This window comes from Bos indicus, chromosome 15 (genome assembly GCF_029378745.1).
Source record: "Bos indicus isolate NIAB-ARS_2022 breed Sahiwal x Tharparkar chromosome 15, NIAB-ARS_B.indTharparkar_mat_pri_1.0, whole genome shotgun sequence".
Lineage (NCBI taxonomy): Eukaryota > Metazoa > Chordata > Mammalia > Artiodactyla > Bovidae > Bos > Bos indicus.
In genome coordinates, this window is record NC_091774.1 from 49,274,160 (window position 1) to 49,286,645 (window position 12,486).

Sequence of the window (12,486 nt, forward strand, 5' to 3'; positions counted from 1 at the left end):
CCAAAGACCTATATGTATATTTTTCTTGCCCAAAATTCAATTCAGGATTATATAATGCATTTTATATTCATGTCTCCTTAGACTTCTTCAATCTATAGCAATTCCTCAGATTATTGCCTTTGTCCTTTGTTTTGTTTCATTTTTGAGGATTCACTTACTTTATATTTTAAACTTTATATTAAAGTCTAATATAAGTACAGAAATTATACTTTGTACAGCTTATGAGATTTTTTGCAAAGGATACATAAATGTGTAACAACCCAACTGAGGTTTATAACATTATTTTCACCAAGAAGCTCCTTCCTGAATTGGTCATTACATCACCATTTCTGCAAGAAAAGGAAAGGACCTATGTTCACTATTTACTGTTTTATGTTTCTTAATTTATTTACCCAGATACAGTATATGAATCTATGTCACATAGCTGTCATGCCAGATTATGAAAACTGACTTATGACAGCAAATTAAAAACAATAAAAATAAAATAGAAAACTAAAAAATTTCAGTAAGATGAATTTTTGTAGTTTTATTTTGTTTTGAAATTTTGTTACCATGCACAAAGAGAAAAGCTTGGTTGCATTATTCATAACAAATTTTATGAACAGAATAGTTTTTCCATATGCATAAGAATGTGCTTAGTCTCTGCACCATAGACAAGTAGATTGAGAAATGGAGGGAAGACCAAGTAAATGCTAGAAATGAGGATGTGGATGTAAGGTGAGATGTGAGAACCAAACCTATGTCAAAGTAGGAGAAGAAGGCAGGGAGGTAGAGTTGGAGGAAGACACCAATATGAGCGATGCAGGTATTGAAAGCTTTCAACTTTGCCTCCTTCTGGATCAAAAGAAAAAGCTGTGATAAATATACACAGGACAATGTAATAAATGTAAGGCCAAACCCTGCACAGTGAAGTTCATTCACTCAGTCATGTCCGACTCTTTGCAATCCCATGAACTGCAGCATGCCAGGCTCCCCTGTCCATCACTAGCTCCCAGCGTTTACCCAAACTCATGTCCATTGAGTCAGTGATGCCATCCAACCATCTCATCCTCTGTCATCCCCTTCTCCTTCCGCCTTTAATCTTTCCCAACATCAGGGTCTTTTCAAATGAGTCAGCTCTTCGCATTAGGTGGCCACAGTATTGGAGTTTCAGCTTCAACATCAGTCCTTCCAATAAACATTCAGGACTGATTTCCTTTAGGATGGATTGGTTGGATCTCATTGCTATCCAAGGGCTCTCAAGAGTCTTATCCAACAGGACAGTGCAAAAGCATTAATCTTTGGTGCTCAGCTTTCTTTAGAGTCCAACTCTCACATCCATACATGACCACTGGAAAAACCATAGCCTTGACTAGACGGACCTTTGTTGGCAAAGTAATGTCTCTACTTTTGAATATGCTATCTAGGTTGCTCATAACTTTCCTTCCAAGGAGTTAAGTGTCTTGATTTTATGGCTGCAGTCACCATCTGCAGTGATTTTGGAGCCCAGAAAAATAAAGTTTGACACTGTTTCCACTGTTTCCCCATCTATTTGCCATAAAGTGATGGGACTGGATGCCATGATCTTAGTTTTCTGAATGTTGAGCTTTAAGCCAACTTTTTCACTCTCCTCTTTCACTTTCATCAAGAGGCTCTTTAGTTCTTCTTCACTTTCTGGCATAAGAGTGATGTCATCTGCATATCTGAGGTTTTTGATATTTCTCCCAGCAATCTCGATTCCAGCTTGTGCTTCCTCCAGCCTAGCATTTCTCATGAGGTACTATGCATATAAGTTAAATAAGCAGGGTGACAATATACAGCCTTGAAGTACTCCTTTTTCCTATTTGGAACCAGTCTGTTGTTCCATGTCCAGTTCTAATTGTTGCTTCCTGACCTGCATACAGGTTTCTCAAGAGGCAGGTCAGGTGGTCTGGTATTCCTATCTCTTTCAGAATTTTCCACAGTTTATTGTGACCCACACAGTCAAAGGCTTTGGCATGGTCAATAAAGCAGAAATACATGTTTTTCTGGAACTCTCTTGCAACAGTGAAAGCCACAAGAAAACCATAGATTCTGTTGACCCAGAAATTTCCTGCAAGCAGTTTCACAATGGCCATATGCTCACATTAGGGGTGGGAAATGACTCTTGTATGATAAAATTATAACTAGAACTTTATCAATATTAGGCACCAGATTATTTCAGGTGGCGCTAGTGGTAAAGAACCTGCTTGCCAATGTAGGGGATATAAGAGAAGCAGGTTCAGTCCCTTGGTTGGGAAGATCCCCTGGAGGAGGAAATGGCAACCCACTTCAGTACTCTTGCCTGGATAATCCCATAGACAGAGGAGCCCAGCAGGCAACAGTCCATATGGTCTCAGAGATGGACATAACTGAAAGCGACTTAGCACACATGCTGACACAGGAATGGTAGCCCTGAGTGGTACCACAGCCTTGATTTGGTGTAACTAAAGGGTGGGTGAAGATGGCAATATGTCTCAGTGAATGGTGACTTAGTGGTCCAGGGCTATGGCAAGCAGAATGCCACCTCTATGCACTGTAATGTGTGAATAAGCCACTTTTGAGGCAATCAGGAATCAAAATAAACCTGTTACATGAAACCAGAAGATTCCAAGCATCTTGGGCACAATGCTGGTATGAAGGGCAATATCTGTGACTCCTAGCATGCCTAGGAAAATGTTCATGGCCTCATGGAAACTGTGTTCTGATTTGATAATGATAAACAGCGGGAAATTTCTAATCTTAGGAATGAGATACGTGACAGAGAATGGAGTCCCAATCCAGCACTGCACAGACTCTAGGCCTGGGATCCCTATTAGGGTCAACACAGAAGACATGAAGACTGTGATGTTGGAAATGGACATAGTGTCCTTGGGTCTTCTGATGCAAATAAATGTTTTTCAGTTAAAGCTACTTCCTTTTCTTTTCACCCAAAGTCAACATATAGAGTCTTTCTGATTTTATATAAATCTGAGATCATATCATCCATCTAATTTACATATCTAAAGTATGAAAGAAAGATCCAAAGATATACATCACTCTTTTTAAGAAAGATATCCCATAAGTAGAAATCCACAGTTCTTGTGCACAGTAAAATCTTTTATACAATATTTTAAAACCAGCAAAACAACTAAGGTAGAAAATAAACTTCTGACTTGACTGTTTTAATTTCATACCTTTGGACCAAAAAATAGAGTTAATAATTTTTCTTGAAAATTTTATTTTAATCAAAGTTTGATGAATTTCTCCACATTCTACTTAATTGCTTTGCTACTGTTTTTTGTCAGTTGTCTCTAAATCAGAAAGAATTGGTTTGGACCAGCAAATACTCAGACTCTGACCAATATATGAGAGTGAAAAGTTTCCTATGAAAGAGAATAGAGATATAAATACTTTTGACCCAAAGTTTTATATATATATACATACATACCTCAAACTATACTATCTGTCCCTATTAAGACAGAATATTCTTCAGGAGAATGTGAATGAAGAGTTTAAGAAAAGGTTATTGAAATCCATAAAGATTTAGTGAATTTGGGCTAAAGTTCATTGCTACAGTTTACATTTCTAGTAAATCTATATTTTTGCCTATAATTCTAATAGTTTAAATCCATAACGTTTTTACCCTTACATTAGATTAAAAAAGTCTTTAATAACTGTAATGTATATTACATATACCTAGATGGAGAAATCTCCAAGGAAGCAAGAGGAGCATCATGAGTCATGTATAGCAGTAAGAAGACTCATTCTTTAAGACTCATTCTTAAATACTCAAGGATATAGGAACATGCATAAATATGTAACTTGACTGAAATAGAGCCTTGTTTTGTGGGTTTAAACAGTTCAAAGTTACCAATACTATAAGATCTGGATAATTTAGGCTTATCAGTTCTTAATGAAATAGATAATCTGGAATACTTGTGTCATGCTTTGAACCCACACATAAAGAATTAATAGAAAATGAAGAAATGTAAGGATATGTTCCTTAAAAGGAGTTAAACATAGAATAGAAACAGAAAACTGAGGATTGACATTGGGACATTAGAGATAATTGAGCAGAGACTACTGAGAAATTGAGGAATTTTTGATCACTTCTCAATTCACTGAGAAAAACTTTTTATGAAAACCTGGGTCATGAATTGTATTAATATTTTTTTTCTGATCAAAAGCATTACTTGTTAAATGTTATATAATTTCAATCAAATAATCCTCAATACATTGGAGAAATGTTTATAATTCTGAGAAAATAAAGTTAGCTTATTTCTTTCTTTCATAGACTCTCCAATAAAGTTGCTTTATGTCAGTAATCTCATGAGAAGCAAATCCTACAATGAATAGTCAATAAATCGTGCAGTAATGCAGGAAGCAGCTGTGGTTTGTGCTGCTAAAATGCAAGTAAAAGAATGAAGAGGTAATTTTAATGTAGGATTTGAACATGATCTGACAAGTACAGAGAAAGGAATAGCAGGTGGGAAGTATGTAAGTGAATACAAGGATGATGGGATGGGTTGATTATTATTGAAAAAATGGTAATGAAAAACTATGAAGATAAATTTGACTGTGGCTCAGACCATGAACTCCTTATTGACAAATTCAGACTTAAATTGAAGAGAGTAGGGAAAACCACTAGACCATTCAGGTATGACCTAAATCAAATCCCTTATGATTATACAGTGGAAGTGAGAAATAGATTTAAGGGACTAGATCTGATAGATAGAATGCCTGATGAACTATGGAATGAGGTTCGTGACATTGTACAGGAGACAGGGATCAAGACCATCCCCATGGAAAAGAAATGCAAAAAAGCAAAATGGCTGTCTGAGGAGGCCTTACAAATAGCTGTGAAAAGAAGAGAAGTGAAAAGCAAAGGAGAAAAGGAAAGATATAAACATCTGAATGCAGAGTTCCAAAGAATAGCAAGAAGAGATAAGAAAGCCTTCCTCAGTGATCAATGCAAAGAAATAGAGGAAAACAACAGAATGGGAAAGACTAGGGATCTCTTCAAGAAAATCAGAGATACCAACGGAATATTTCATTCAAAGATGGGCTCGATAAAGGACAGAAATGGTATGGACTTAACAGAAGCAGAAGATATTAAGAAGAGATGGCAAGAATACACAGAAGAACTGTACAAAAAAGATCTTCACAACCCAGATAATCACGATGGTGTGATCACTGACCTCGAGCCAGACATCCTGGAATGTGAAGTAAAGTGGGCCTTAGAAAGCATCACTATGAACAAAGCTAGTGGAGGTGATGGAATTCCAGTTGAGCTATTCCAAATCCTGAAAGATGATGCTGTGAAAGTGCTGCACTCAATATGCCAGCAAATTTGGAAAACTCAGCAGTGGCCACAGGACTGGAAAAGGTCAGTTTTCATTCCAATCCCAAAGAAAGGCAATGCCAAAGAATGCTCAAACTACCACACAATTGCACTCACCTCACACGCTAGTAAAGTAATGCTCAAAATTCTCCAAGCCAGGCTTCAGCAATATGTGAACCGTGAACTTCAAGATGTTCAAGCTGGTTTTAGAAAAGGCAGAGGAACCAGAGATCAAATTGCCAACAGCTGCTGGATCATGGAAAAAGCAAGAGAGTTCCAGAAAAGCATGTATTTCTGCTTTATTGACTATGCCAAAGCCTTTGACTGTGTGGATCACAATCAACTGTGGAAAATTCTGAAAGAGATGGGAATCCCAGACCACCTGATCTGCCTCTTGAGAAATTTGTATTCAGGTCAGGAAGCAACAGTTAGAACTGGACATGGAACAACAGACTGGTTCCAAATAGGAAAAGGAGTTCGTCAAGGCTGCATATAGTCACCCTATTTATTTAACTTATATGCAGACTACATCATGAGAAACACTGGGCTGGAAGAAACACAAGCTGGAATCAAGATTGCTGGGAGAAATATCAATCACCTTAGATATGCAGATGACACCACCCTTATGGCAGAAAGTGAAGAGGAACTAAAAAGCCTCTTGATGAAAGTGAAAGTGGAGAGTGAAAAAGTTGGCTTAAAGCTCAACATTCAGAAAACGAAGATCATGGCATCCAGTCCCATCACTTCATGTGAAATAGATGGGGAAACATTGGAAACAGTGTCAGACTTTATTTTTCTGGGCTCCAAAATCACTGCAGATGGTGACTGCTGCCATGAAATTAAAAGACGCTTACTCCTTGGAGGGAAAGTTATGACCAACCTAGATAGTGTATTCAAAAGCAGAGACATTAGTTTGCCAACAAAGATTCGTCTAGTCAAGGCTATGGTTTTTCCTGTGGTCATGTATGGGTGTGAGAGTTGGACTGTGAAGAAGGCTGAGCACAGAAGAATTGATGCTTTTGAACTGTGGTGTTGGAGAAGATTCTTGAGAGTCCCTTGGACTGCAAGGAGATTCAACCAGTCCATTCTCAAGGAGATCAGCCCTGGGTTTTATTTGGAAGGAATGATGTTAAAGCTGAAACTCCAATACTTTGACCACCTCATGTGAAGAGTTGACTCATTGGAAAAGACTGTGATGCTGGGAGGGATTGGGGGCAGGAGGAGAAGAAGACAACAGAGGATGAGATGGCTGGATGGCATCACTGACTTGATGGACGTGATTCTGGGTGCACTCCAGAAGTTGGTGATGGACATGGAGGCCTGGTGTGCTGTGATTCATGGGGTCGCAAAGAGTTGGACACGACTGAGCGACTGATCTGATCTAATCAGAAAGAGACTTACTCACCAACTGCTGGGAACTGGTTCTGCTCTAACTAGATACATGAAGAGTACTGTCATTTTCATATCACTATCACCCATGGCTTGGAACTCCTCAGCTTGTCTTATCCTTTGCAGAATGTGTCCTGAAATACCTCTTCCTTTTACCTGTACCTTTGTAACTGCACCTAGTCAACATCAGGAACTTTAATTATGTGGTGTTGGGCCATCTGCCATGGGTGCCCATCTCTGAGATAACCTTTTATGCTTTTCTTTTTTATGTGAAATACAGAAATCCCTCATTTTTTGTAGGTCTGTCTGAGATAATGTTTTTGCATTTATTCTCCAGTAAAACTCACAAGATCTGTGTTACTCTGGCATATAGCATCAATTTATTCAGCTTGAATTGAAACAAAAAGCTGCTAGCTACTGATTTTAATGTTTTCTAATGGAATTGTGAAGGAGGAGTTATAAACACAAAGCAAGGCGTTTATTACCCACTAGCTAATGACACAGGGTTTTTAATCATGCCTACTTGGGTTATCTGCACCTCAGTTCAGTTCTGTCACTCATTTGTGTCCAACTCTTTGCGACCCCATGAATTGCAGCACGCCAGGCCTCCCTGTCCATCACCAACTTCTGGAGTGCACCCAGACTCGTGTCCATCGAGTCGGTAATGCCATCCAGCCATCTCATCCTCTGTCGTCCCCTTCTCCTCCTGCCCCCAATCCCTCCCAGCATCACAGTCTTTTCCAATGAATCAACTCTTCGTATGAGGTGGCCAAAATATTGGAATTTCAGCTTTAGCATCAGTCCTTCCAAAGAACACAGAGAATTGATCTCCTTGAGAATGGACTGGTTGGATCTCCTTGCAGTCCAAGGGACTCTCAAGAGTCTTCTCCAACACCACAGTTCAAAAACATCAATTCTTTGGCGTTCAGCTTTCTTCACAGTCCAACTCTCACATCCATACATGACCACTGAAAAACCATAGCCTTGACTAGATGGACCTTTGTTGGCAAAGTAATGTCTCTGCTTTTGAATATGCTATCTAGGTTGGTCATAACTTTCCTTCCAAGGAGTGAGCGTCTTTTAATTTCATGGCAGCAGTCACCATCTGCAGTGATTTGGGGTCCAAACATATAAAGTTTGACACTGTTTCCACTGTTTCCCCATCTATTTCCCATGAAGTGATGGGACCAAATGCAATATCCCTGAAATCATTGCTACAACTTTCAGATAATTCCTTACCATTCTCCACCTCCACACCACACACAGGCTAAGTACAGAGATTTAATTTTAATAGGCTGAGGGGTTTTTTTAATTAATTCATTTATTTTAATTGGAGGCTAATTACTTTACAATATGGTGTTTTTTTATTAATACATCAACATGAATCAGCCATGGGTATATACATGTGTCCCACTGTCCGGAAGCCCCTTCCCACCTCCCTCTTCACCCCATCCCTCCCAGAGCACCATAGGCTGAATTTCTTTTCTGTTGTTCTCATTGACAAATAAGTATAAAGTCTATTTAAATGCAAACATATCCTATACTAATGAATTCTATTTAAATAGAATTCCTTCTATGTGACCCTTCCTTTTAATGAGGCAATTCTGACATGAATTTTATGTTCCATTCACTATTGAAAGTGGCATATTGAACTCTCCTACTATTTTTGTGTGGCTGTGGATATCTCCCTTTAGTTATATTGATGCTTGCTTCACATATTTGGGGCCTCTAGTATTTATAATGTATTTTCATAGGGAATTCTCCGTTTTAATATTATGTGATGTCTTTGCTTTTAAGTGACTTTTTTTTTTTTTTTTTTTTGCCGTGCTTTGCAGCTTACAAGATCTTAATTCTCAGCATGCATGCTTAGTTGCTCAGTCTTGTCTGACTCTTTGCTACCCCATGGAATATAGCCCAGAGACTAACCCCATGGACTTTAGATTATAAGCTCCTCTGTCCTTGGAGTTTTCCAAGCAAGAATACTGGAGCCGGGTTGCCATTTCCTCCTCTAGGGATCTTCCCAACCCAGGGATCAAACCCACATCTCCTGTGTCTCCTGCATTGGCTGGGGATTCTTTACCACTGAGCCACCTGGGAAGTGCTTAGTTCCCTGACCAGGGACCAAATCCCTGGCCCAAGGCAGTGAAAGTGCTAAGTCCTATCCACTGGACCTATGGGGAACTCATGCTGACAATTTTAGCTAAAAGTTTATTTTGTCTGATAAAAGCATCCCCATACCTGCCTTTTGTTTGCCATTGTCATGAGGTTTCTTCTGCGCATTTACTTTCAGCCTCCATGTGTTCATAATTCTTAAATCCGTTGACTCTCTTGTAGATAGTATATAGTTAGATTTAGTTTTTATTTAGTCATATATCTTTTACATATATCTGGTTATCCATTAACAAGTTTTGTAGTCCTTCTCTCACTGTATTTTTTTCACATTTTGGTTCATGATTTATATTTACAGAGCTTTTTAAAGCCAAATAATTTATGGGTCAAATTTATTTCTCCATTACTCAACAAGACTTCATTCCAAAATTTCTTCTGCCTCCATATCTTTAATAGCGTGCTCCGTTTGCTTTATTGTAATAAAGTGTTTCCTTGGTTTATTTCTTTCTTGAACTGTGCATCAGTCCATTATTAGAAAACGAAATGTCCCTCCCTGTGTACTTGGTTCTTCTTAAAAACTCCCATGAGTCCTCAGTGTTAAAGATTCATTGAAGACAATTTAAACATGATCTCTATCAGTGCAGCATCCTGGGAGAACATGAAGGTGCATGAGCAGAGGAATAGCAAAGAGTAAAGAAAGATCTGAAGTCTTTTTTTGGAAGTCAGTTTCTCCCATGATTTTAGCTCATATTTAAGATGATATATTAATTCATTCAGGGCATCATCGTTTACATTGATAATATTTGATTAAACTCTCTATAATGCTGATTTTCTGTAAGATAATGTTATATGTTATCTTAAAGCCTTCAGATTAATTGATCTTGAATACAATTGATAAAAAATAGGGAAATGTTAAATTGTTCATTATACAATGCCATTTTTATTGAAGTTTTAAGAAGTCTCAGGTATTATCCTTGTTCACACAAGTGTAAATAAGACAAAGTTACTGTCCTCTACAAACTTGTGGTAGATGATTTTTAAGAATTGGAATTTATTTGTCTCTATTTTTAATTCTACAACTTAAACCTTCAAATTTGGGTAAAACTCAAATTTGGGTTAACATATTAAAATGTCTTTTGAAGGATGTGCTCTATTTAAGTCCTATAATAATTTTGTTTCCTAAAAACATTTTATCTGTGAATAGACCTAATTTATTTTTATAACTCTTTTTTGTGCTATCTTTCTTATACCACTTATTCCATGTTTATAGAATTTGGTTTCCATCTTATAGGTTTTGTGTTGTTGTCATTGGTATTATTGATTTTACATTATTTTTATATCAGTATTTCAGAAAAAAGTAGACAAAACTAGATGTCATTAAAATTTTCAAAATATAGATTCACAAGGAGATATCAGAAAATGACTCATGGCCAGAATTACAGCTAAGAGTTGGATTAACAGTTTGAAGATATGAATGTTTGACATGATCCTTAGAAGTTATCTGGGATCAACTGCTGTTTTCTACAAGTTACTTATCTGTGCAGGTCTAAGTGTTACTCAAGTGAAAGCTCTAGGTTGTAAAGGACAGGGCAAAAACAATAATGGAAACAATTGGAAATCACAATATAAGAATTTCTTAGAGTAGTAAACCAAAGTTCTTAAGTATTGGATGATTCATTAAGTGTCTCCTTCCATTATGAGTATCTGAGATTTAAAATATTTTTTCAGATGTAGAAATGTGTAGAAGACCTAGCTTTTAGCATATTGATGTTGCTACTTTGAACTAACCTAAATTTTCTTTAGAAAGATCCACTAATGATTAAGATGTTTGGAGCATACAAATATTGTTAGCACATGGTCACGGATTTGTTTGGTCTTCACTCCATAGACGATTGGGTTGAGAAAAGGTGGAACTAACAGGTAAAGGTTAGATAAAAGGATATGAACGTATGGTGGTATGTGAGAACCAAACCTATGTGTGAAGAAAGAGAAGAAGCCAAGGAGGTAGAACTGCAGGAAGACACAAATATGAGTGATGCATGTATTAAAGGCTTTGAATCTTGCCTCCTTCTGGGGCAGTTGAAAGACAGTGATAAAGATCTGAATGTAGGACAAGGTGATAAAGATTATGTCAAATCCTAAGATAGTGAAGGCAACAAATAGACCATAGATCTTGTTGATCCGTATATCTTCAATAGCCAGCTTCACAATGGCCATGTGCTCACAGTAAGAGTGGGAGACAACTGTGGTTCGGTAGAATTTGAGACGATATTTGATTAGTACCAGGCATGGTGCTACAAGTATGGCAGCCCTGAGTGTCACCCCAACCCCAATGTGAGTCAAGAGTTTTTGGGAGAAGATGCTGGCATGTCTCAAGGGATTACAGATGGCCACATACCGATCTAGGGCCATCGCCAGCAGGACACCTGATTCAATTCCCTGGAATGAGTGAAGAAGCCACATTTGTAGAAGACATGCTTCAAAAGAAATCTCTATCAAATGAAACCAGAAGATGCCTAACATTTGGGGGAGAATACAAGTGCTAAGTGCAATGTCTGTGGCCCCCAACATAGCGAGAAGAATGTACATAGGACTATGGAGGCTGTTTTCATATTTGATTACCACCAAAATTAGAGTATTCCCAATTACTGCCATAAGGTACATGACACAGAATGGAATCCCGATCCAGCATTGCACTGACTCCAGGCCAGGAATCCCGATGAGTGTTAATACAGAGGGCATGAAGACTGAGCCATTGGGTCCGAGCATGGCGATTTGGTCAGTAGACTCAAGTAGGGATACCGCTGTTTCATCGCCTATTCCCTGTTAAGTCTAAAAAATTAAAAATAAGGTTAAATTATTTAAGTAAAACATACTTTAGTTCAATTAGGAGGATACCATTTTATCGGTCCCAATGGCTCCTCTCTAATTTTCCATCTCTTTTCCCAATGTCTTTCAATGGTCAATTATGAGATTCTATGTTTTTGCATGTCTTTATCATTTTCAATGAGAAAAATTAAGTGGACTGGATAACTTCTTTCTAGTCCTTGACTATTGGAACAAATAAATTCCCTTTAGTTTGTGTTTGCTAATCACCCTCAGTGCTGTCTTTATGACCCGCCAATTCAAATTGAGGGAATAATTCATTTAATTCAAAGTAAAGAATTTCAAAAACTAAACTGTACCTAGATTAGACATGAAGGATCTATACCAGTGGTAAATCATTCTGCTTGATTATAATCAGAAAACAAGTTTAATGAGAATTTTTTTTCATTTTGAAACTCACTTTTTTTTTTCTAGGTTAGTCTCTTCATGATTGGATCCCTCTGCAATAGACTCTCAGACTGCTTTAAATCTAATTTTTCAAATTTTCAGTATTTTCCTAAAGACAAGCTCTACATCTTTACCTTCCGTTTCTTAAACTCTGATAAGATAAATCCATTACTTTTATTTTATTTTTGATTTTTAAAAAATTTTTTATTTTGTATTGGGATATAGCCAATTAACAAACAATGTTGTGATAGTCTCAGGTGAACAGTGAAGGGACTCAGCCATACATATATATGTATCCGTTCTCCCCCAAACTCCCTCCCATCCAGGCTGCCACATAACATTGAACAGAATTCCATCCACAAAACATTGAACAGGGTTCCATGTGCTATACAGTA

General features: G+C 37.6%; 1 protein-coding gene and 1 pseudogene across 1 annotated transcript; both read right to left on the minus strand.

Moving 5' to 3' along the window:
* Positions 1-595: 595 nt before the first annotated feature.
* On the minus strand, positions 596-2,861 carry LOC109569482 (olfactory receptor 52A1-like; annotated as a pseudogene).
* Positions 2,862-10,630: 7,769 nt separating this feature from the next.
* LOC139187222 (olfactory receptor 52A5-like) lies at positions 10,631-11,587 on the minus strand. The gene has a single exon (XM_070803238.1). The coding sequence runs from the start codon at positions 11,585-11,587 to the stop codon at positions 10,631-10,633; it is 957 nt and encodes a 318-aa protein (XP_070659339.1).
* Positions 11,588-12,486: the final 899 nt, after the last annotated feature.

Coding starts and splice junctions, on each gene's coding strand:
- LOC139187222 (XM_070803238.1), bottom strand. CDS start 11,587: ATGCTCGGACCCAATGGCTCAGTCTTCATGCCCTCTGTATTAACACTC.